This window comes from Periplaneta americana, chromosome 10 (genome assembly GCF_040183065.1).
Source record: "Periplaneta americana isolate PAMFEO1 chromosome 10, P.americana_PAMFEO1_priV1, whole genome shotgun sequence".
Lineage (NCBI taxonomy): Eukaryota > Metazoa > Arthropoda > Insecta > Blattodea > Blattidae > Periplaneta > Periplaneta americana.
In genome coordinates, this window is record NC_091126.1 from 110,007,116 (window position 1) to 110,035,002 (window position 27,887).

Genomic DNA, 27,887 nt, shown 5'->3' on the forward strand with positions numbered 1-27,887 from the left:
GTTTTAATATTGTTTCTCTAATGTATTGGAATATACATATATTTAGTCTATCTTGAAATATAGATGATTTACCAATTTTATTTACATGTTCTTTCCACAACATTTCTCTTTATCAGTATCTCTGTATTTCTTGAAACTCATATCGTACAGGGGAGGATGATTATAAACATGATTGAAGATTCTTTGTTTATTTCTGAGAAATTGAAAAATACACGATGTTTTGCAGCCATACTGTGTTACCATCATTTATTTATTTTCTAAATGAACGCTGATCATCACTGTTAATTTGAAGCCAAGTCACTCCAGAGCAGGGGCGGCTTTCGAACAAGGGCTGTGGAGCTGCAGCACCCCCAGACATTTGTGGCTCTTGTCTCGTTTTTTGTCATGAAATACATTTATTATACAGTCTCTATTTAGCGGCTCGAATTTAAAAAAAAAAAAAATCTCTCTCACTGACAAGCATGCAATCGTTAGTGAAGTCACTTCCTCCCCTGGTGCTGCCAGAGCGAAGCCAGAAACAAGGATTATAGGGTGAAGCCACTTCCTCCCCTGGAGCTGCCAGTCTCGTCTTGGAAGCTTTGCGCGTTAATTTTACCTCTCCCCCTGCTAGCCCCTTGCCAAGAATCCAGAGTTTCCAGGCGCTGCAAAATTTGCAGCAGTTTGTCAGTAGCGTGCAGTTTTAAATACACTTTCTTTAACGTTGTGAGTATAACAAGTGCGACAGTGTTTAATTCTGTACAATATTTACAGTCTATTCAGTTCAGTACCTTAGCAATTCAGGAGAAATGTGAAATTAAGTGCCCATCAGTTGAATCTCGTAATGGAAAGAGCCGCTAAACAAACTAGCCTACAAAGCTCGCATATTTTTTGCTAATGTATCCATTATCCCTGCTTTCTTCTCTCGATCTCCACACAGTCTATATTAAATTAATGTGTTTGAAAGACAATTCCATCAGCTGGGGCAACAAGATGTAGTTTTAAATAATAACAATTAATATTAATAATTTATTTGAACGATCATAATAATGGTACACTTTTGGTTCGCACTCCCGATGAAGCAAAAAGCTTGTAGCTGGGAGTGGCACTTACATCGAATAATGAAAAAGTAATATTACAAGTTTAAGCCTACACTAAAATAATTATTTAATTGTTTAATTTATATAATCAAATATATGTAAGCAAAAGTAAAGTGATGAATCTATACTAGTAATAAATCTGTAGCCGAAATTTTTCTGGTAATTTTCGATTTTCCAAAACTAATTGGTCCTAACCACCCTGAAATCGAAAATAGCTTTTTTGAAATTTTTGTTTGTATATCTGTCTGTCTGGATGTTTGTTACCTTTTCACGCGATAATGGCAAAACGGATTTCGATGAAAATTGGAATATAAATTAAGTTCGTTGTAACTTAGATTTTAGGCTATATGGTATTCAAAATACATTATTTAAAACGGGGGTTATAAGGGGGCCTGAATTAAATAAATCGAAATATTTCGCTTATTATAGATTTTTGTGAAAAATGTTATATAACAAAAGTTTCTTTAAAAATCATTTCCGATCAGTTTTATTCTTTGAAAAATTTTGATAGGACTGATATTTAATGAGATAAATGAGTTTTAAAATTAAAATAACGGCCATCTAATGCGGTGTAATGAAATAAAAAACAAATGACTTCGTCTATAAGGGGCCTTGGACAACAACAATCGAAAGTTATGAAAGATAGCCTACAGAGAATGTTTCTGTGTTTGTATGAAGTAATATCGGAAGCTAAATTAACCGATTTGTATAATTAATTATTATTTCACCATTGGAAAGTGTAGTTTCTCTAGATGGACATAATGCTATAATGTTATTATAGTAACTTCTGAGTGAATTGAGGACAGGTAAGATTAAAATAGCTTCTTATGCACAGAAAACTTGATAGGCTATTCTGTATATTCGTTTCTTGTATTTCTTAAAATAATGTTTATGAACACATTCATTTTAATCTCAGAGAATTAACGAACAACGAAAGTGTATTGATTTAGTACGCAGTAATAGTATGTTAGCTTAGCATTCCATTATTTTATAATCCAAATTTTTAACTATGCTCAATTGAATCGTATTAAAATACATAAAATATGTATGCATTAAATGCAATGCAAAAACATTGGGTAATGAGCCAAGGAGATTATGTTGCACTGTTGTAAAAGTTGTTCCTCCTGAGATTCAAGAGCTCCCATAACAAATTAAAAACTTACTTATCGGAGTACATCCGTTATCAACACAATTTTTATATAATATAATATAATATAATATAATATAATATAATATAATATAATATAATGTAATATAATATAATATAATATAATATAATATAATATAATATAATATAATATAATATAATATAATATAATATAATATAATATAATATAATATAATATAATATAATATAATATAATATAATATAATATAATATAATATAATATAATATAATATAATATAATATAATATAATATAATATAATATAATATAATATAATATAATATAATATAATTTAAGTTGTTTAAGTTATTTGAAGAGTTCAAAACCATAGTGAGCCAAGCACCATTTACTGAATACGTAGAAAACAATGGTTAAAATTAAGTTATTACCATAATTCAATGGAAACATATAGCAAATAAAATAAAGTATACACATTAAATCTAAATGATGTCAATGTTCATTAAACTATGGTTGCATGTAATAAAAATTAAGAAACATATTAAAGGAATTGTCATTGCACCAAATGAGTGCTCTCTGAACCAAAATGATCACATTTTAATTATTTAAATGTAATTTAAATTAAGTAACATATTAAACGATTTATCCTTCTATCAAACACGAATGTTCCCTGGATCAAATGTCCTATTTTAATTATGTAATTACTTTATATTTATTTCTAACGGGTGCAGCAGAGTGCACGGGTACAGCTAGTATCAAAATAATACAAGAAAGAATAATATAAGAAATACAAGGAAATTATATCAAATATATGTAAGCAAAAGAAAGTGATGAATATCAAAAAAATAAGAACAGTAAATGTTGTTCATGAGAAGGAGCCATTGCTAGAATGTTTTCAAACCATAATGGAATCTGAAATATCTAACACCACAATAAATGAGGCAAGCACCCTGGTGCATACTCTTGAAGATCCTGAATTCAATTTCTGGCTGTTTTTTTTTTTTTTTTTTTTTTTTTTTTCATTTATTGATGTATCATGTAGATATATTATACAACCAACTACAACATCGCCAGTTAGATATTTCTAAGGTTCAAATCTGCATACAAAAAATTAAATTATGGTTTATTTAACAACACTCGCAACTGCAGAGGTTATATCAGCGTCGCCGGTGTGGCGGAATTTTGTCCCGCAGGATTCTTTTAAGTGTCAGTAAGAATCTACTGACATGAGCCTGTCTCATTTAAACACACTTAAATGCCATCGACCTCGGCTGAGATCGAACCCGCAACCGACTGTGCTACCGAGGCCGACTCTGCATATCAAGCTTTGTAAATGCCATACAGACAATACGGAACAGTGCATAGTTGAGTAGCGAGATCTGTGAAAATGAAAACCCTAAAAAGCATTGTAAGGTCGAAGGGGTTCAGACAAGGGTTGTGGCAGCCAAGGAAGTGTGTGACCTCATTATTACACAAGCTAACACCCGATTCCAGATCATAGATCATCTGATATTATCTTCTCTTCTGTGTCAAGAAAAATTTGAATGCTACAAAAGTTCATTTCCTGAAATGCTCGATAAAGACAAACTAAAAACGGAACTCACTGTTGTATCAGAGACAAGAATTCAGAAATATCAGTGACGCAGTCAAGCTTTTGCAGTTTCTTCTATCTGAGAACTTGCAGGCCTCATTTTCAGAAGTTGTGAAACTACTACGCATAGCTATCACTAGGCCTATACCAATGAAAAATTCCGAACCAGAACGTTGATTTTCGTGTTTGAAGAGAGTAAAGTCCTATCTTAGAAATACGATGAGAGAAGAGAGACTGACCGCATTAGCTATGTTTTCCATTGTAAAGATTATGTTAAACGACATATCGGATTTTAATAAGACGATTCAAAAGTTTGCAACCTACAAGACAAGGCGCTTGGAACTAATCTTTAAATAAAGTAAGTTGCTTGGTTTATTTTTGTATGCAGCCCCCCTTAATTCAATACCCACGAGCCGCCACTGCTCCAGAGCAATGAATGCCAATGCAAATTGCTGCAGCCTGTGCTGAATGTTGTAAAGAAACCAGCTCCGTATATTTAAACCTAGAGGTAATTAGATGGCATTGTTTGCTCGGTTATGATCACCATAGCGGAACCATAGCTTAAGTTGTAAAAGGTTACAGCAAACTGAAATATCATTAACACAATCTAAACGCTAAGAACTATTAATGGAAAGTACAAATAACGTGTCCTTTCTCTCTCTCTCTCTCTTTTTTAAATGAATGACACTACTCATGATGTTACATCTGAGATTCTGGCTGATATGTAGGCTATATCTATTATCAGGCAGTACATCTCACTTGACGATATGTGACATATGAAGAACAATTGTTTTTAAACATCTGAAGTCTGATGTGATGTCTGCAGAGGAGGGGGAAAGGAATTGGCCACCCTACCCCATTATCTCCTGGTCTAGTTGCCTTATAAGTTATGCCTTGTTGGTGTCACTTGTGAGGTCGAGGTTCAGACCTTTCTTCGGACAGTTGACTAACCAACAATAACAACTCATGATACAGAGATTACACTTGTCCCAGATGTTCACGTGTCACACTTCTCCCATACTTACTGCATAGAACTTAATTCCCTACATTTTGTACATTTTATAACACAAATTACATGACTTTTTCTCAGTGTCAGCAGCTGTCCAAATTTTCTTGGCAACTTTGAATCTCTAAACTATCATTTTCTCGTAATTCACAGTATTCATTGTTTTGTCAACTCTTCTTTTTCTTCTGCTATTGTTATGCTACTAGCTTATGTCTTATGAAAATCTCTGTCTCTACCTCATTTGAGGTCTTCTGCAGTTCCTGTTTATGATAGGCTAGTTTTCTCTTGCCACTCTTACAATTCTCTCAGGGTCCATTCATGATATATGCGGATTTCATTCCTACCTTCTTCTTGTGATGCATTTCTCTTTCTCCTGTATTTGACATTATTGTCTGATGTTCCAACTTTTGGCTTTGTTAAGGCCACTATTTTCTTTAAAGTTCTAATTTCAGTTGTTTCCATTAGTTACTTGTGTTCGAGATATCTTGTCTCGTTTCTGTTATATATGTTAATATGGACCTTTTATTCTTTTATGTATCCTTACTTCAGGTTCTTGGTGTAGATATTTTTTTTTTCCTCCATATTACATCGTTTAAGTATCCAGATACTCTGCCTTCTTTACTTGATATTTTATTTCATTTTGCTTTGTCTCCATGATTGTTATTTCAGCTCATAACTTGTTCAGTTATGGTATTGTGGAATACTAATTTCCACTGTAAATATGTTACTTATTGTAAATGACTGTTTTGTTTGTGGACATTTTCATTCCACATTTTGCAGAACTTATTGCGAAATGATATAGTAATTTCTGTAGATCATTGTCACTGTCTTAAATTAGAACTGTGTCATATGCGTAACATATTACATTGATTTCTTTTGTATCCATTTTATATCGTCATTTTATTTTTGTTCAATAAATTCATTCATTATATTATTGAAGAATGGTGGGCTTAACAACGAATCTCCTTGGCATGCTCCCTTTCCAATTCCTATATCATCTCTTAGCTTTCCATCAACCTTAATTTTTTGTAAAATTGTTTGTTTTTTTCACTAATAAGTGAGATGAGTCCCATTTGATACATTATGGTATTCTGTGATTTGTAAAACTGTGTATAATTGTAAATTATGAAATGCTTTCTCTAAATTAATAGAACATAAAAATGCTGGTTTATTATATTCTAGTGCCTTCTCTGTGATTTGACAGTAACAGTCATATCAGTGAATGATCATTCTGCTCATAATCCTTGTTGATCGTTGTTTAATTAAATTTTGTCTTTCAATTTATTATGAATTACTTTAGTTGTTGTTTGAAAAGGGTACTGAGGAGGTTTATTTTTCTGTAGTTTTCTCGAGATTATTTTTATCCTTTTCTAAATCTGGTATTAAAATGCTGGTTTTCCATTCATTTTTTTAGAAGGCTATTTTACGATGCTTTATCAACAACTTAGGTTATTTGGCATCTGAATGAGATGAAGGTGATAATGCCGGTGAAATGAGTCTGGGGTCCAGCACCGATAGTTACCCAGCATTTGCTCGTAATGGGTTGAGGGAAAACTCCGGAAAAAACCTCAACCAGGTAACTTGCCCCGACCGGGAATCGAACCCGGGCCACCTGGTTTCGCGGCCAGATGTGCTAACCATTACTCCACAGGTGTGGGCTTTCCATTCATTGGGTATGGTTATATTATAAATAGTCTGTTGTATTAATTTAACTTCCTTTATGATTAATTTACTTCTTCCATGTTTCAGCATATCGTTATGATATCTATCCCTGGCAACTTCCTGTTTTCCAGTTTCTTTATCATATCCTTGGTCTCATCAATCAGTTCTGTGATCAGTCAGCTCTGCTTCTTCCATATCATGCAATTCCTCCAGAATCATTGTGTAAAGGTTGGTGAAGTATTTGATCCACGTGTCTTCTTCTATTTTTTATGTTTATAAAATAATCTTCAACTTCATTCCTCTGGTTACGGATCATTTTTCATATATGTTTCTGTGATCCATAAAAATCTTTTTGTAGGTTATTAGTAGTGGAAACTTGTTAGCAATCTTGTTTCCTTTTTTCTGCTATTAATTTTATCCTTGACTTGTTTATATCTATTATATTCTTATTGAGTGTTTACTAATTTTGATTTTAAATATGCTTCTCTTTGAATTGTGGATAGCAAAATTCTTCCACCTCTTTACGTAACCATGGAGTTTGATTTCTACTTGTGTGTGTTCTGTTCACTATTCTTTGTCCCAATGCAACCTTAGAGTTCGGTTTCTACTTGTATGTGTTGTGTTCACTATCCTTAGGCTGATATTACACTATCAAATTTTAACCAAAGAAACTGAACAAGATTTTGAAGCAATGTTAGAATCAAAGATATGCTATTACACTACATCAAAGATGTTTGAGCAAATCCAGTTTTCCGTATACTAGAATGCTGCGGAAACAAATATGGATTTCAAGCAAACTGATGCCATTATTGCAAGTGCGGGCGCGATATTAATATTGGTTTTATTAATAAAAGCTATAAAACACACAAGAAAAAAAAAAACAAAATGTTGAGTTAGGAAATGGGTTGCGGGGCAGAGTTAGATCTATGGGAATTGCAGATACAATTGAAGAGGGTATACAACAAATGTAAGAGCCATTTTTGTAATTTTTATAGGTTGTCAAAACAGGCTGTATGTTGAAATTCGGAGTGGAAGTAGGCCTATATGATTTGAATTGAGAAAAAGAAATTTTGTTCTCTTGTTTTGTTTGTTGTTTACACCCTTAAGTTACGCAAGAATTGAGTCATATTCAAGGTATCTAACAATGGACTTTCACACATTCCAGTATTTAGTTGAGAATGTTGAATGCAGTCACCTGATTTAGTATTACACTTTTTAACAAATTGCCAAATCAAATTAAGAAACTAAATGGAAGTAGTTTAAAATTGTATGTTAGGTCGTCATTATGTAATAACCTATTTTACAACCTGCCTGAATATATGGATTGTTCTCTTATTTAATTGATCATATAGCCTAATTATATGACTTTCTTTTGTGTATGCAAACTTGACATTGCGTATTGTATGGCTGAAATGAATTTTTATTATTATTATTATTATTATTATTATTATTATTATTATTGTAAATTTTTATACTGAACAACAATGTAATTTTATTATCTCAACAATAGGATTTGCTCTCCACACAGTAACACAGTATTCATTAGTGCACTCCACAGACGACAATGACAATTTACTTGGACTATTACGAACAACAATGAACTGTTAATCTTAACTAATATTCACAAAGCACTATTTACAACACAGAACTGTCAGTTCTCAGTTCACAGCTCGTTTGTCTTGGCTAGTTCTTCTAGCTCAGTCACTCGCGTTCACAGAATCTCGAACCCCAGACCTTCAGAGACGATCCGCTGCACTTCGAACTCAGGTCCCCCAACTGCGGTCCACTGCACTCGAACTCCGGGCTTCAGGCTCCACAGTTACGGACACAACTCAAGTCGCGCTCTGGTCTCGAAGCTGGCTTCACTGCTACACAAGACTAACTCGCTTACTGTCCAAATCTGCCTGTAACAACACGGCTTACTGACTGACTGACTTTCACTTGCGTCTACTCTTTTATAACCAAACTATAGTTTCTGGAGAGTTCGCGAAAGATTCCACTCTCGAATAATCTGGATATTTCCACTTCTCTGCCGCGGTCGCTCTTTCCCCTTTCTCCCCACAGCACATGCCCCAGGAAGCAGATGCGCGCGCAACCTGCCCATCACGGCCGACTTAGCCCTTTCTCTGTCGGTCATGAGATCGAACCTCACGTGGCCATCACATTATTATTATTATTATTATTATTATTATTATTATTATTATTATTATTGTCTTTGAAAGAAGACATGTGCTGGTCACACTGGTAAGTGTCATTTCTCTAATCTAACTATAAATTGTTGTGTCATAAATTTGCCCCTGTGAGAGTTGAGATTCATCTGCCATTTTCAAGTCAGTGTCATTGTAATTTTGATCAAATGTAATGACACGCAGAAAGTCGTCAAAGAATGGTCCAAGATGATTTTCGTCCAAGTTCTTGTATCAATCAAAGAAATTTGATCGAAAAGCTTTGATAGTGTAATACTGGCCTTAGTCCCAATGCAATCATGGAGTTCGGTTTCTACTTGTATGTATTATGTTCACTATTCTTAGTCCCAGTGCTTCTGCTGCATTTAGTATATTATGTTTTTATTCCATTTAGTATTCATTTATAGCGAGATGTCCATTTATTTCTTTGCTGGTAATTTTTTTATTCTTTTTTTTTTTTCATAAAGGTGTTTTATACTACTGTATTATCATCAAGAGGAGCACGTTATTTAATTTCATCACATGCTTATTTCTTCACATTCCCTTCATTTGGATATGCAGACGTTGTACCAAACTATTGTCCCTGCCAATGTTAGAGTTTAGTGTTCTCAAATTCATGATTTAGGATTGCTGAATAGATCTCTCAGATATAACGTAGTTCATAATGGACTGATAACCTCTACTCTGCCATGTGTATTTGTACTTCATGTCGTGTTCAAAAATGTAATATCCTTTGGTCATTATCAGTACAGAAATGAATAACTAATTCTCCGTTATTATTGTAAATGAAGAGTCCACTGCAAGAATGATGGATGTCATTTTCTTGTCGAAAATTAACCAAGACTGTCAATGCATAGCTTAAGACATATAGAATGTACATAGAGAGTTATATGGCATTAACACTGATAGTCATTGTCCAGTAATAATCGGAAAATCACAGTTTAGCTTTGAGCGCTAAGTATTTCAAACTTTCAATTGCTCCTCCTGAAAAATGTGTTCCAAGTGACATCCATCATTCTTGCAGTGGACTCTTCAAATTTCTTCATTAAACCTATACTTTACACCAGTGTTGATATCATTTCCAACACATGCATTCAGATCTCCTAATCTCCTGATTGGTTGATTATGGAGTATCAATTGCAATTTCCTTTGCAAAGTTTCATAAAATGTATTTTTCTCATAGGCTGTTTTATTTTCTTCTGATGCATGAACACTGAAACATTTAAAATAAAATTAGTAGAAACTAATAAGATTCATATAATAAGATTCTTTCAGATATTGCTTTATATTATTTAATAAATGTTCTTCTTTTGATCTGCTATCTTCAGGTACCCCACTCTGTAGTAATATAAAACCATCACTTAGCACAACATCCTCCCCCCCCCCCTTTTTCTTTCTCTGATATGGCATGCAGATCTTAACTTTTAATTCAAGTATTACTTCTTGATCTTTGCACTTTCATGAATGTACCTTCCAGGAGCCTAATCAACTTTTTTGCTATAACAAAACTTAAAACATTTTAGATGAAGTCATGTTATTTTACCACAATTTTCTATCTCAGTCTAAAGCAAAATTTTTTACCTTACTGGAAATATTAATTAATTAATTAAAAACGGTTTTGAGTTGTATATGTCTGGATTAAGAAAGACATTTAATAGTTACTTTTTGCCCATGTCAGTTTTAATGAAGAGATAGTGTGTGTTTTTTAGGCCCAGTTGTACGATCATGGAAAATATATCTCGGAATAGCTATTGGTGGGCTAGTCCAACTAGAGAATAAATGGAGTACCCTGTTGTGTGACGTTCATTTATTCCAGGGTTATCTATTCCATAGTTAACAGGAATGGAACAAATGTTGGCAGTATTTGTAGGTGGTGTTGTGTTTAAAAAAAATATGGTTTATTTAACGACACTTGCAACTGCAGAGGTTATATTAGCGTCACCGGTGTGCCAGAATTTTATCCCACAGGAGTTCTTTTACATGTCAGTAAATCTACTGACATCAGTCTGTCGCATTTAAACACACTTAAATGCCATCGACCTGGGCTGGGATCGAACCTGCAACCTCGAGCACAGAAGGCCAGTGCTATACCGACTATGCTACCGAGGCCAACTGTTCTGTTTATGAAGTGCATTCACAATACCAGTAATTGTTGAAATTAATATTTGTAACATAATCTTGATCACTTTTTTGTCTGCGGAGTTTTTATTAAAGAAATCTAAACGAATTAGAAATCAGTACTGTAATATACTGTACAAGGTACATGTAAGCTAGTTTACTTTGTGAGAGAATATAAGAATGTTCTAGAAAAAAGAACTAAAGTCATAACTTCTAATCGAAAGGTAAGAGCTGAGGAGTCCATATAGGTTATTTAATGCTCAGATATTACCTTCAGAAATGCAGAACATAATATTGATATTATAATATTTCTTTAACCAAAACTCTAGACTACTGGTACTGTACAATTTCCATTAATCTATGGGCTTCCGAATAGAGTTGTTCATTTCTGAAGTACACCACCTTCCCGAAGGTGACCCCAATTCATGACCTTATGAATTTTCTTCCAATTTATTTATTTACTTATTTTAAATTTTCAGTATCTATACAATTACGATAATGTGAACTATTTATACTGTGTCACATGTTCCCAATTATCATTGATTAATTCCAGCACACTTATAGCAGTGTCCTTTTAGTCTGAATCTTACCAGAAATTCTCCAGATCAGGTCAGTGCCTTATTTCCTTTTGTTTCTGTGTTCTCAAAAATACGTTATGCAGTAACATAATATCCATCTTCACTATCAGAAAATGTCATGTCTAGATGCTATCATTTTATAATTTATTCTATAGATAACAATTTAACAGTGACTGAAGTCGGCCTCGGTAGTGTAGTCAGTATAGTGCTGGCCTTCTGTGCTCAAGGTTGCGGGTTCGATCCCGGCCCAGTTGATGGCATTTAAGTGTGCTTAAATGTGACAGACTCATGTAAGTAGATTTACTGGCATGTAAAAGGACTCCTGCAGGACAAAATTCCGGCACACCGGCGATGCTGATATAACCTCAGCAGTTGTTGCGAGCATCATTAAATAAACGATAATTTAAAAAATTTAAAATGACTGAAAACATGGAATAGCTTATTTGGAAGATATCCTCCAGATAATGCAGTCTTCAGAGTTCGTACAGCATGTATCTTGCGTAACCATGAAATTAATTTTAACAGGACTTTATTCATGTTTGTACAACTGGATCTAAGTGTGCATGTACTATTAGCTTGCTATTGTAATTGTTTTGTTAATTAATTAATGAATTATGAAATTTTATTCCCTTGTTTAGGTTATGCAATGATTTTACCTAGAAAATTTTCGTTTGCTTGAAAATTTTTCCATTCTGACATGTTTTAATTGTTGACAAATAGTGTGCATTTGTTATATATGATCGCTTAAGAAACAATTCCGTGTAATTGACAAAAATCTAATTTCAGAGGAGAGTAAAGACAGATTTATATGAAAAGGAAATCTCGATTTTAAACCAAGAAATTTGCTTACAATACAAAAATTATACTTTCCCATAATCAGTTATAAGAAAATAGTAGCAGTGATAGTGGTAGTAGCCATAAAGCCTTCTCTTCCACTCAACCAGTATTAGAACAGTATTAGAACAATAGCAATACAATAGCAGAAATACAGGAACAATATACAATTAATAATAATAATAATAATAATAATAATAATAACAACAAAATGAAAACAAGTTTAATTACATGTAATTCTAAAAATCTAACAAATTATAGTAAAGTGAATTGAATTGTTAAAATAATAAAGAAAATGTATATGTTAAAAGTAAAAATCATATATTAGAAAAAAATTATATTTAGGAAAGCTCACAGGCAAAGCAGTCTATTTGACAACCGGGTTTTGAAATTAGTAAATGTCTGACAGCCCCTTAAGGTATGAGGTAGGGAGTTCCAATGACGAGAAATTTAAACGGTGAATGATGAAGAGTATCAGGATGTGTTATGATGTATACTCAATGTACCAGTGATCTGAGATCGAGTATTTAGGTTATGGTTGGAACATAAATACACAAGACGAAATGACAGATAACTTGGGGTTGAGGTATGCAGAATTTGAAATAGAAGAGAAAGACAGTGTAAAGTTCTGTGATCGTTGAACCAGAGCCAAGATAAAGATTCGAAAAATGGTGAAATATGACCGTATCATCGGACATTGCACATATATCTTATACACATATTATGAACACGTAATTTGTTCAAGAGTGGTGCTTAAGTCAGTAAACAACACGTCATAATAGTCAAAGGGTGGCATTATGAGTGTTTGAATTAATGTTTGTTTCAGTGGCGCAGGAAAGAAATGCTTGAACCAGCTTAACGAGTGAATAGACGAGCAGATTTTTTTTACAAGTGTGCTTTACTTGGTAATTCCAACTTAATTCGTTATCAAAATATATTCCAAAATATATTCATGTACTATATTTCTAGACCTCCAGGAGCTATTGGGCTAGCCAACCCAACAAAAAATATAATTTCACCAAAAATGTCAGTTATACATATGGTATTGTTTCTTAAGCAACAATGTCTTCTTTGGCAAAAGAGATCACAAAACATTATAAATATACAGAGTGTTTCAGATTTCAACCCAAGAAATTTATGGGGTTGTAGAGGGTTCCTAGGTAAGTATTATGAGATAGGTAACTAGGGGACTGCGAGTTCAAACTTGCATGTAATGGCGTGAAATATTTTTTGGGTTAACACGTCACTGATTGAACCTGCACGTTGCATAGCTATACATTTGCAGATGTGTTGGATACAATATTGCTACATCTCTGTGGGACAAGCGGTAAACAGTGTAGGTGGTTTCTGTCAGAGGATGAGGTCGACAGTTCAAACTTCAGCAGGTACTTTCTCTTAACATAAGGTATGTAACTTTAAACTAATGTTGTAACATTAAAAAGCCAGCTGTAGTTATTTTATAATTAACGTAATAATGACAATAATTGCTTAGAAGTGTGAAGAAGGAATGTAGTTTGAGAAATGCATATCCATTACTCTGGAAAATTCACAGTATATTTATCATTAAGTTGTAGTGTACACAAATTGTGCATAACAGTATTCTGTTTAATAGGAAATATCTTAACAAAGTGGATAAATGAGAAAAGAAAGAAATTTCCCCTTTTCGTCCTCCTTGAGGAGGAATAAGCACTATTCAGGAATTACTGTACAGTAAGTACAGTACATATACTGTAATAAAGGAAAACAAATTAGGCTATTATTTCACTACTCACTGTCAGTTGAAAAACAAGTTACAGAAGTTTTTCAAAGTAACGACCTCTGCCTTAAGTACAATATTTTTCTGAAACAAATCATGTACTTTTTCTGTTATTAATTGTTCTTGCTTAACTATTAGAAACTACGTACAATGAATTTCATACAACTTATATATTAAAATGGATCAAAAATGCATTAAAATAATACAGAACACAAAAAGTCATGCACTCGTCACATTTTGCAAATGAACACCAGCGCGTTTCTAACAAATATCAGCTCCATATGAGTTCAATACAGCTCAATTGAACTCAAGTGAACTTCAATGACTAACTGGCTAGTGTAATACTAAACAGTATACTCTTGCCGAAAGTATAATAAATAAATACTACAATACGTATTTCGGTGGTTCAGAAAAGAAAAAATTCAAATATCTCATGAATAAAATAAGAGGTGTTGGGATTAAAAAATATTACCATGGTCACACTCGAACCTACTACCTTCTGCCCTGATGCTGACACGTTATTCATTATACCAGAGCCTCATTTCGATAATTCTGTTTTAAAGTAGGTACAGTTCTTCGAAAAAGGAATGAGACAATGAAATATTCTAAGTCCCAGATACAAGACACTGCGCATGATCAGAGGCTCGAAGCCCAGATAAATAAGATAACAGGTAATTCAGTTATTTAAATTCAATCTATTTGGCTTGTTGTTAGAGCAGGTTCTGAAACTTACTTGAAAAACTACAAAAAAAAAAACGTAAATATCTTGTAAACATAGATACATAATATCAAAATCGTACAGTAACAAAGAAATTTGGCCCTAAAGCGATATCGACAAGACCCGCAGAAGGTAGATCTTCTGTTTTGTCTCAATGGTTTAGTTGGCTAAAGTTTCTGCATGTTATGTAGAAGGGAGTAGGTTTGAATCCTATACCCGTGAGGTTTTTATTTTTTTAATAACATTAAAACTGAGTTCTACAGTCCTGGAATTAAGTGGCCGATTGCGAGCGCAATGAGCTTGTTATTGATAAGTTTTAATGGTCACAGACAATACAAAATTAAAAATTATAGCCTAATATTATTAAAAATTAATGAATGCATTAATTATGATAAATATAGATTTAAAATGTGTGCCTCTGCGGCATATATTAACAAATAATTATTTTAATTTAGAACTTAAGATGTCATTGTAAATGGGGTAATTTTTTTTAATAACAATAAAATTTAGAATGTTTTAACAAGCATTAGGAAACTGATTTTAAATAGCAATAATAATTACATTTGAATATTAATCATATGAACCATAGATACAAATGGCGACACAAGTGTTTATCCAGTCGTTTGGGCTCAGCGTAGGCAGGTGCCATTCAAAACTACTGAAAAACAATGCTATATCATGAAAAGAACCAAGGCAGGAATCATGAAAGAGACCACAAGAAGCACAAGGACAACGATAAAGGCCATGATAAGACAATGGTGCTTGTCATGGTCCATGTCTTACATCATGTCTTGATCATTGTCATTCTTGTGAGCCTTATCATAGTCTTTGTTGTCTTTGTCATGGTCTTTACCTTTATTCTTGTTGTCTTTGTCGTGATCTTTATCATGGTCCTTGTCTTTGTCATGGTTCTTATCGCGATTTTTGTTGTCTTTATTGTGGTCCTTATGGCACTTTTTGAGTCATGGTCCTTGTTGTCTTTGTCATGGTTCTTATTGTGGTCTTGGTCCTAGTCGTGATTATTATCATGGGGCTTGTTGTGATCCATATCGTGATCCTTATTGTGGCAGTTGTCATTGTTTTTGTCTGTACTGTGATCCTTCTTGTGTGGTGTTTTCATCTTTTTCCTTGTCGTAGTCATAATAGCTGTTGTCTTTACCATGGTCTTTATCATGGTTCTTGTTGTCTTTCTCATAGTCCATATCATGGTCCTGGTTCTTGTCGTGATCCTTACTGTGGTCCTTGTCGTTGTCCTTTTCATGGTCCTTGTGGGCTTTGTCACTGCTCTACATTTATAATTTCATAATGACATTTTTTTTTCCCAATTGAAGTGACTTTTGCCACACGGTTACTTCCATACTTTCATAAAAGATGAAAGATCATGAGACGTAATCAGGAACCTACACTAAAAATGGACAGATAACTGATAATATTTTGTCTGGTGTGTACTTTGGAAAAGGGTGAAAATACACTTGCATTGTCATATGTCTTCCTGCATGGTTACATCAAGATCGTATGAACTCTGCTAAAGAACTTAGACTTTCGCATCAACAAGAGTCATCTCATTCCTATTGTGGGGAACTATACATTAACGAAAACGAATGAAAGTGAAACAAGCAGTGCAGTGGCGTGCTGTCTCATTAATTTCCGGCAATTTTACAGATTCTGTGAAGGCTAAATTTAGAAGAAAAAAAAAACAGTTGGGTTTCATGCAATCCTTAATAAGGTATGATACCATCACATACCATTCCACACCTCTATTTAATTTTAATACTAGAGTATGAGTATCAAATGTAAACAAATTTAACAACTGATAACTCAGATGTTTTTCATCGGAGACCCTGGGTTCCTTATATCAAATTGCTTGTCTACAATCCCTCTATATCCAGATAAATTTCTTCGGTTGAATTCTGAAACACCCTATATATGTACGCATATGACTGGAATTTTACCATTAATGTGTGCAAAACTGATACAGTAAAATCCCTCATAACCAGCACCCAAATAATCGACAATATCAAAACAACGACACTTTTGGCTGGGGCAAAGAAAAAAAAATGATCTTCCACATTGTCACAATCTGGGCTGTCAGTAGGAATTTCGCACGAACTTCATTTTCAGTGAATATTTGAACCTAACATTAGTATATTATTTGTGTTGTGTGATGTGTTTTAAGAAAGAAAATCCATACAGTTTTTATGTTTATTTAATTATGTTCTGGATGTCAGTATTGCCACATTAGGAAGTTAGCACTATCTTTCGTTTTCAGTGAATATTCGAACCTAAAATTAGTGTATTACTTGTGTTTCTCGAACCTAAAATTAGTGTATTACTTGTGTTGTGTTTAATGTAGAAAATCCATATAGTTTTTATGTTTATTATTTATGTTTGGGCCGTCAGTGTTGCCACATTAAGAAGTTCACACGAACTTTAATTTTCAGTGAATATTCAAACCTAAAATTAGTGTATTATTTGTGTTGTGTTTTAATAAAGAGAATCCACACAGTTTTTATGTTTATTTAGTTATGTCCAGGCCGTCAGTGTTACCACTTTAGGAAGTTCACACGAAAGCCCATTTTCAGTGAATATTCAAACCTAAAATTAGTGTATTGTGTGTTGTGTGATGTAATTTAATGAAGAAAATCCGCACAGTTCATTTAGTTATGTTTGGGCCGTCACTGTTGCCACATTAGGAAGATCACACAAACTTTAATTTTCAGTGAATATTGAAACCTGGAATTAGTGTATTATTTGTGTTGTATGATGTGTTTTAATAAGGAAAATCCACACAGTTTTTATGTTTATTCAGTTATGACCAAGTGATAGAGAAATAAGCTTCACATTGCTGCACTTCCAACATTTGGCTTCATGAAGTACTGGTATGAACTTTTTTTTTTTTGTATATACCAATGTTTATTCAATTATCTGGCAAAGTCTTGTATCCGGAACTAGCCTGTCCCTTTAGTGCCAGATAAGAGGGATTCTACTGTATATATGTTTTGAACTGCAGCATCCATATTCGTCTGTCTAAAACTATGTAAAGTACTCTGATAAAGTGTGATGCATTCCGAATGTACAGATATGTGCAAATTATTACACTCGGCACCACATTTTTTACATTTTCATAATATCATGAATTACTGGCCACAAAATAATTCTGTTGGACTCTATGCGACAGGATCACTACAAAAAAGCTCTAGAAACCCGAATTTTTCCACAAATAAGGGACTGGTTCCTTGATGGTGAATGTGTCTTCGTGTAGGATGGAGCACTCTGTCACAAAATCAGATCAGTAACTAATTTTCTGACTGAAAATAATGTAAATGGCCTTCCCTGGCTAGGTAACAGCCAAGACGGAAATTCAGTTGAAAGTCTTTGGTATATTGCAAAGAGAAAACTAAAAAAACGACGATTACCACCAAGGTGGACATCATAGAAGCACTTATCCAAATATGGCACAGGGATGAAGACATCAAGAAACAATGTGAAAATCTTATGAACAGCATGCCAAACCGCATAAAATTGATGATAAAGAACGAAGGGTTTCATACTAAATATTAATTGTTGCAAACAGTGTGTAATAAATGAGTTTTTTAGAATAAATGTTACTTGAATCATATGTATTATCATTTGAGTCGAGTAATTTGCACACATCTGTAATAGGAGATATTGATAGATATTATACTGTATTTTGCACTTAATTTTTTATTTACTTCCTCCTTGAAAAAGCAATATATTACTGTGCGTATGAATTAGAACATTATTCATTAAACCAGTTTCAGAAAACCATAAACGGCAAATGTTAATCAAGTTGATGCAAGAATTGCATGGATAGCTAACTTAATCTACGAAATAATTTCTAATACCTGTACTTGAAACATATTTTACCTTGCTTGAAGTTATCAGCCAGTAATTTTGTTTTATTCTTCCAACAGGCTGTAAAACACCTGCATGATCACAACTTGCTTCATTTGGACATTAAACCAGCAAATATATTGGTGGCTCTGAATGGCATATTTAAGCTTGGAGATTTTGGTTTGATGATAGATATTTCAAAGGTATGACATAAATAATTTATATTGTAAGCATTATGATTCCTCAAATGAACTGTATATAGCAGAAAATGTAGTTCTTATAATGTGGTGAAGTGATTAGAAGCTGTAGATCAGACACAGATAATATATTATGTAGTCACAACTAACACAACCAGCAATACCTGCATCATGAGAAGGTCCCGCACAAAGGATGATATAATGCTCACTGATAAAAATTCACATCTCAGTAAACAGCGAAACGCAGTAAACATCACTTGCCTATTGACTGTGTAACATAAAATTTTTAGTTGAGAACTATTGAAAATGTAATGGAAATATGCGTTGAAAATGAGAGTGGAAAGAGTATACATTTTCGGCCTAACTTACTGATTTATTAGCGCATTTAAATCATCTGAGTAGTTGTCTTAAGGACACGTTCATGAGCGATAAAAAGTTTCTTATAGGGGAGGAGATGATTAATGAGTTTAATATTGCATTTTCTATGTGGATTACTAGAATGCTTTAAAGCTGCATTAAGGAGTATAATTTTGAATCACTGATCATTCATCATTTGATTTTTTTGTTCCTTCGCATCAGCAATATAAATATATAAATTAAATATATAGAGTTATTTCATGAATATGTTAACTCGAGTGATAAGAATTGAAACTATAGTGGGGTTGTTTGTTGTTTATTAAATGTGTTTTTAAATGTCTTAAGTGTCTTGTTCAATAAGAAAATTTGGAAAAGTATGTCATGAACGTACATATCATAAATCAAAAGTTGCGGAATTAAATATTGTATTGAAATCGTAGTGCAACTGGCACTTTACAAAGTGAGATTTCACTGGGTAAATATTTCATTTTATACAATTAATTTTTTCCATGTCACCCTTTGGTACTTCCTCAACATAAAGGATGATACGTGTAATTTTTACATACGAGTTAAGTCATCTATAATGACATAAAATTATTCTCTGCAAGTCTGATCAGTATGTAACGCTCAGCATGTAAATACTTTCATAAACTGCATAATAAGCAATGGAATAAGAATTCCTTTCAGATTCAAAATCTACATTATAGTACAAACAAAAAAATATTTAACCATTTTTCTCTAAAATTTCTGCGTACAAATGCCATGACAGAAATGTCAGTACATAATGACGCGTTTTCCTCTGCCTCTCCTGCTTGGTCAGTAATAAGCAAGACGTTGGTGAAGATGAATATGCGTGTAGTTGCTGTTAAGGCTAAGTCTATATCAGTGTATTAAATGAGATATGTTTCTGTTACGGCAAAATCATCAGCACAAAGACAATGTGAATTTGGGCAATGTATAAAGGAGCAGGACTGATATGAAGAATAGAAAGAAAAAGGGAAAGTCAGAATTAGGAAGAAAAAGAGCTGCACTCAGAAAAAACTAAAAGTGGAAGAGAACAACTTAAAGCAAAGAATAGAAAGCATAAACAAGCTTAGAAATTGAGAGACAAATTGAGAAGAACTGATGAAGGTGATGATCTTGCTGACATTGTGGCTCCTAAAAAAGGATTTAAATGCAGACAACATTATGGAAAATGCAGAAAACCTGTAGAAGAAGCACTGCCCAACTCTCCAACCGAACGAAAAGAAGTCATTGCTAATTTAGCATGAAACGAAGGCATAATAATCAAGAAAACAGAGGAACATAAGTCGAAAAACGAACTACCAGACAACATTCACACAGCAACTCACCATTTCTATGAGGATGATACGATATCATACCAAGCTCCTGGGAGAGATGATTTAAAAAGGGTTCATATTAATGGTGAAATCCAAGAAGTCCACATTAGATATTTATTTGTGTCAGTGAAAGAAGCACATGCAGTATTTCTAGAGAACAGTGATAATATGCATGTGAGTTTTTGTAAATTTGCAGAACTACATCCTGCTTATGTGCGTCTACAGAGTGACGTTCCCCACAATGTTTGTACCTTCATAATACACGAAAACATTAAATTTTTTCTCAAAGCCTTGCACAAGAAGCATGTACCTGTTGAGATTGAGTTTCGTAAGTTCATAGCTCAAGTGGTGTGTGATCAGGATAGAAGTGAATGTATGCAATTAGACTGAGAAGTGCCCGCTGATAAGTGAAACAGACATATCAGACGATCAGGCTAATTCATCATGTGAGTGAACTCAGTGGACAATAAGTGACGGAAGAGCCCAAATTGAGGTAAAAGAAGGTTCTGTTATTGATTGCATTAAACAATTGCGTGATCATTTTCCCTATTTCCTAAACCATATGTATGTGAAAAGACAGCAATCACAAATATTTAAATGTTCTCGAGAAAATGTTGATAATAATGAAGCCATTATACAAATTGACTTTTCTGAAAACTATATTTGCAGGGAACAAGACGAGATACAGGCTGCCCATTGGAACAATCGTCAGATCTCAGTTTTTACAGCTGTTGCTTGGTTTAACAGGGAGTGTGATAGTGAGCTTCAAAAACAGTCCTTTGCTCTTGTTTCTGATTATCTGGCACATAACTATGCTGTTGATATTTGCATAAGAACAATTTTTTCTGATGGGGCTACAAGCCATTTCAAGCAGAAGTTTACCTTAAGCCATATGATGTACTTGTCCGAAATATTTGAATTTCATGTAGAATAGCACTTTTTTGAATCGTACCACAGGAAAGGGGCAGTAGAGGCTATTGGGAGGCATATAAAAAGGATAGCATGGTTGCCTACAAAATCTGGAAGTACAACACAAAATTCTAAAGAATTTGTCCGTCCAAGTTGTGAGCAAGAAAAGCCAGTACATTAATATCCAGGAAGTGTTTCAAGCTGATATAGAAGCTGCAAAAAAGTTTCTGGACAAAAGGTGGGCACACATTTCACCTATACCAAGAACTCAGAAAGTTTATTATGTAAGTGTGTTAGGTTTAAACACAATAGAGTATAATTTAAAAAACAATTTGTTGACAGTAGAGTATGCTGACATTTCATGTGCTGAGTCAATAAGGAAGGTCCACAAATTTAACAGGATAATATGAAAAATTACGTGTGAAATAGACATGTATTTTATTTTTTCATGAGCTTCCTGCTTAATGGATTTCTGCAGTATATAATAGTGTAATGGACGCGCGCGGGTGGGTGTGCGTGTGCGTGTGCGTGTGCGTGTGCGTGTGCGTGTGCATGTGCGTGTGCGTGTGCGTGCGCGTGCGCGCGCGGTTTTTTTTTATCTCAGTGACATAGCCTGAAGGCCAAGATGTATTTTAATATACTTAACCTACAGGTCAAGGTAGCATTGCCAAGTGCATTTCTGTGACTGATAAGCTTGGACATGTTACAAGTGTTAGAACATCAGAAGCGCAACATATTAAAGAGGAAAAATACCTGATTGTGAGTTGTGATTCCCATGGGCACAATTATCATCAAAATTTTCTATGCATTGGTTCTTCAAGCATTGATTTATAATTTCAATTCTATTATTTTCTGATATTAGATGCATAACATTAAATTTATAATTTACAGTAATTTCTAGCTTCCATTTCATGAGTAGCATATTGAATATATATATTTTGTATTTCGTTAAAATATATTATACTAGGCATTTGCACTTAGCTATTACTTTATTTCTTTAGGAACACAGGAAAATAATAATAACCACCAATATAAAATTCAGAGGTGTTAGTACATAACGATAATACATCAGTATATAACGCACTACTTTTTTCACCGTAACTCATTCAATATTAAGTATAAGTGAATTTGGTTTTTTGTACATGAAAGCTAAAACTTTCTTCTCCAAATGGATTTTTTGAAAATCATTTTCGGGCTGAACTTTAGAGAAATTGAGAAAAGAACATGGTCAAGTGTAAAACTTTTACATTTACATCAGTACATAACGACAAATACTACATTCAATATAGGACACAAATTTTGTTTCTGAAATGCATTTTCTAAATTAACATAACCTCCAATAGTTTATTTTTTAAACCATGTGGTCAAATTTAATTTATTAATTGCATCATATATTTTAAACAGGATTTTTTATAGAAAAATGTACCGGTATTCTGAATGTTAGTACGTAATGCATGGAATCCATCTATAAAACAAAATACTTGACCTAGACACTTAGGCCATACTATATAAATACCCCTTCACATGTTGTTAGGAAAGTGTTTGAATATTTATTGGATTTCAATTATGTAACTTTACTAATTATAAACACATAACAAATACAAGGAATTGAGGTGCTGTGTGGAAAGGGGGGGGGGCTGAATTTAGGGAATTTCTGATTTATAAAAGATACATGAATTATTTTTTACATACTAGTTCTGGACATTTACTTGGTACGTACATGCAAATTTTCAAAGCTGTAGTGTGAGTAATATCAGCGTTATTAATTATTCTTATTAATTTTATGTTAATATTTTGATATTATAATTTCTATCTTGTGCTACAATTTCACAGATCTTTTAATTTTTTTTTTTCCAAGGTAGCTTATGGCATGGTAAAACATAATCAGCATTGAGTTTGCTCAAGCTGTAATTATGGTTTGAATTAAAAATTATTAAATTTAATCATTTCAAAATTTAAATTTAATATTAGGAATTAAAAATTGTTAAACCCAATCATACTTTACACTACATAAAACTCAATGCCAATTCTTTATCAAATATTTGAATACACTGAAACAGCAGAAAAAATTTCAGAACAATATGAAGGGTACAAGGAAAGTACAATCTAAGTAGTAAAAAAATAAATAAATAAATGAGATTTTGATGCCAACTGCTAGTTTAGGGTCGGAACTATATTATGAAACGGATTAAAGCTGTCAAAAAACAATTCTATTCTCTTAAAAATTGCTTTTAAACTCTGACCTACAATGGAAGATTAATCGAAGTCAACTGCGCTATTAAAGAACAATTCAAGTAAGCGTATTGTAATAATAATACTGACAGTGATTTCCAAGAGAAAATGCTGTTTCTGTTATTTCTTTAGTGCACATGTTAATTTACAACAATGGTTTTTAAACTCTTCATTATTTATTTTATTTCTTCCTCACCGAGATTTAAAGAAAACAATATAATTAATTTCGCCAGATCAACTGGATTGTGTTTGTTAGTAGACGTAATGGATTTAAGAGTGAGTGATTTAGAATGTGGAGGAGGAGGAGCAGCTTCTACAACTAATCCAAAAAAAGAGGCCGAAGGTAATGAAATAGCAGATATTAATGAAAGAATTCATGCAGTGAATTATGTACTTAGATGATGAAAACTGTCAGTGTCAGTGCTTCAAATGTTTCCTGAATGTTATTGAAACAGAAAGAAAAACCACAATTAAGAATTCATCTTATTAGAATCTAGGGATGAGCACAATAAGTCTCAGGCTCTGGGCAAGGCTTCGGTCTCCTCCTACTTAAAAAAAAAATACATATATACGAGGCGCATCCAGAAAGTAAGTTTCCCGATTTTTTCCCCTTGAAAGTAAACTTAATTAGCCGTGTCAATTGCGCATGCATGACAGATCTATGACATATCAACCATATGCCAGCCGGACAGGTCCCGCCTGATGCCAGTAGCATGGCAACAGTGTCAGTGCTTCAAATGTTTCCTGAATGTTATTGAAACAGAAAGAAAAACCACAATTAAGAATTCATCTTATTAGAATCTAGGGATGAGCACAATAAGTCTCAGGCTCTGGGCAAGGCTTCGGTCTCCTCCTACTTAAAAAAAAAATACATATATACGAGGCGCATCCAGAAAGTAAGTTTCCCGATTTTTTCCCCTTGAAAGTAAACTTAATTAGCCGTGTCAATTGCGCATGCATGACAGATCTATGACATATCAACCATATGCCAGCCGGACAGGTCCCGCCTGATGCCAGTAGCATGGCAACAGTGGTCTGAAATGGAAGCTCTTATTCCTTCTCCCGCTGCCGCATTGCGCCAATTGAAATTCATCGGCAGCTCTGTCAGGTCTATGGGCCGAACATCATGAGTAAGCAGATGGTGCGTCGCTGGTGTAGGCAGTTTTCCGAAGGTCGTCAAAGTGTCCATGATGAAGAGCGCAGTGGGTGACCGTCCCTCATCAATGATGATCGTGTTGAGCTGGTGCGGCATGCATCATGGAGAACCGTCACTTCACGATTACGGAGCTGAGCAGCCATTTTCCGCAGATATCGCGATCCTTGTTGCATGAGATTGTCACTACGCACCTGCTGTTCATAAAAGTGTGTGCCAGGTGGGTGCCGAAAAACCTGACACCCGAACACAAAATGCAATGTTTAGGAGCAGCACTGACATTTCTGCAACGGTATCACGATGACGGCGACGAGTTCCTCGACAGGATCGTCACGGGTGATGAGACTTGGATTTCGCACTTCACCCCAGAAACCAAGCAGCAGTCAATGCATTGGCAGCATAGTTGATCTCCGGTCAGGACGAAATTCAAACAGACGCTGTTGGTATGGAAAGTGATGTGTACGGTGTTCTGGGACAGGAAGGGCATTCTGCTCATTGACTTCATTCCAAGAGATGAAACAGTGAACGCTGACCGTTACTGTGAAACGCTGCGAAAATTGCGACGTGCCATTCAAAACAAGAGGCATGGAATGCTTACTGCATGTGTTGTGCTCCTCCATGACAATGCTCGTCCACATACGGCTCGGTGCACAGCAGCTGTTTTGAGGGAATTTGGCTGGGAGTTGTTTGATCATCCACTCTACAGTCCTGATCTTGCTCGCAGTGATTTTCACGTTTTCTTGCACCTCAAGAAATTCCTGTCCTCCGGTGAGCGTTTTGGCAACGATGAAGAACTGAAGATGTCTGTCACATGCTAGTTCCATTCACAGGTGGCAGAGTTCTACGACAGAGGGATACAAAAGTTGATCCCACGGTATGACAAGTGTCTCAATTCTGATGGTGGCTATGTTGAAAAATAGCTGTACCTGTTGCCAATAAATGTTTTCCTGAAAGTGTGTGTTCTTTTTTTTTTTTAAAAAAATAGGGAAACTTACTTTCTGGATGCGCCTCGTGTGTGTGTGTGTGTGTGTGTGTGTGTGTGTGTGTGTGTGTGTGTGTGTATATATATTAACAAAGTTAAGGTGAGAAAGATAATCTAATGATATAAAAACAAGAAACATATAAAATATAAAGATATATAGGAACAACAAACTCAAAATGAAGTAAATATAAATCTTAAAACAAAGTTAATATGAATGAAATAATAACACTGAACAACAAGAATTTTGCTCCGATTTAAAAACAATATGTCCCTTATGGTTTGGTGTGCTCTGAACCCGAAAATGCAACTCTTTTCTTCGTAGCATGTAAGGTTTTTAAGATATACTATGATTTCACTTTTTGATGAGCGCTGACCAGGAAACATCTGGCACAGGTTGGGGGTTATAAACCAAAACAAAAGCTAATGCATTTTATGAATTTATGACTTATTTCCGGTTTCTTATGGTTGTTTGCATGTTCTTTTGTTCTTGTAATAAATAAACAGATATTGGTCCCTTCTATTCAGTAAATTTCATAACAGTTTGAAGTGAGGTCTATGCAATGAACAAACAAGGGTGTGATTTTCAGTATTTAAAAGAAAAGTTTACCATTTTAAGTGAAGGTAAATTAAAAGAGCGCATTTTCATCAGTCCACAAATTCACGAAGTTGTGGCTGATGCTTTGTTTGAGGAAAAACTTTCCATTACAGAAAAAATGGCATGGCGCACTTTCAAAGATGTTTGCTCAAATTTCCTTGGAAATCCTAGGGCAGACAACTACATAGAACTTGTTGTGGAAACCATGTCAAGTGCATATGTCTCTCAAAATACACTTTTTACATTCTCATTTTAATTTTTTTCCTCCTAACCTTGGAGTGGTAAGCGATGAGCATGGGAAAAGATTTCATCAAGAAATATCTGAAATGCAAAGGCGATATAAAGGAAGATCATCATCCAGCATGCTTGCAGACTGTTGTTGGTTCCTTGTAAAAGACAGTCCCAGATCTAGTTATAAATAGAAATCATCCAGAAAATTCTTTAAATGTAAGTTCAAATTCCGAAATTTTTCTCATTATACGCAAGAAATGTTTTTATTGTTGTGTTTTAAACTATGTAACATCATTTTTGTATCCAGTACACATTTTTCAAGTATTATGAGGCATTTTGAATCACTAGTGTGTTGTAATTTTACCAGTAGCAGTGAAAAATTAAAAAAAAAAAAATAAAAGTTTTTTCATACAAAATTCAATTCATTTTTCCCGGAAAATGGAACGTGATGGGGCAATTTGGATTTTAAATTCAGATTTAGGGCACAAATATTAGTAATGTTCATCTATTTTTATTTCAGAGCAAGACAGAAAGTAAAAATTTGTTGTTCATTGTAATCATAATACAATAATAATAATCTTAATGCAATAATAAATAATAATCTTAATACAACAATAATCTTAATACAAAAACAGAATGTAATATATGTAAACTATATCATTTTCAGAAATTTATTACACGTGTATTTGACTTGTTTAAGACTCCTATAAAATATATCTATTTCTCCTAAGAAATGCAATCCATTATAAGTGTGAATAACTCTATAAATAGGACAATAATAGTCATGGACGGCTTTAGAGGCAGTGCCATCATGCCATGACACTACCAGGACACAAGAGAGAAAAGGAGAATTCATATTTTCTGTGCAAAACCAGAGAAATAAGTTAAGCTTGTACTAGCGAACTCTACCAGCAATATTATCATTGCCGCCAACCTCATAACCAGCGTTTGCAACATGGATCTGTGTCAGGCACTACAGCCCATAAGAAATATAATGGGATGTGCGCGCAGTATTCATCTTCTCCCGTCTCCATTTCAGCAGGTACAGTTTACTGCTCTCGTTTTTAAATGCTTGGGTAGCTGTATACAACTCCATTTACTATCACTCCTCGCACTCTTGTCTTTTCTCCCGCTTTGTTGGAATAAGTTTCTTAGAGGGAACGGTGCAAAAATAAGATAAAATCCCTTCCTGTTACTTGAAATACTTTGTTTAAGAATGCTTTTATTTCAATATATTTCTAAGTGTAGTGCGAAACTGTAAACCTGTGAAGTGTTATCATATTTTGTAATTTTGTGAAGGAATTAATTCAGTTATTACTTTATTAAAACATTCTCTTTCAGTATTAACATATTAAAACTAACCTTGTGTTAAATAATTGACTTACA

At 33.9% G+C, this 27,887-nt stretch overlaps 1 protein-coding gene across 2 annotated transcripts in view; it reads left to right on the plus strand.

Annotated features, from left to right (window-relative positions):
* Window positions 1-27,887, plus strand: part of LOC138707952 (membrane-associated tyrosine- and threonine-specific cdc2-inhibitory kinase-like) — a 196,892-nt gene that overhangs the window by 58,242 nt on the left and 110,763 nt on the right. Inside the window, exons 5-6 of one of the 2 annotated variants that reach the window (XM_069838022.1) lie at window positions 6,548-6,688; window positions 18,586-18,708. In XM_069838022.1, the coding sequence (XP_069694123.1) occupies window positions 6,548-6,688; window positions 18,586-18,708 (264 nt within the window). The remainder of the gene's footprint in view (window positions 1-6,547; window positions 6,689-18,585; window positions 18,709-27,887) is intronic. The other variant, XM_069838024.1, reaches the window with a different exon arrangement.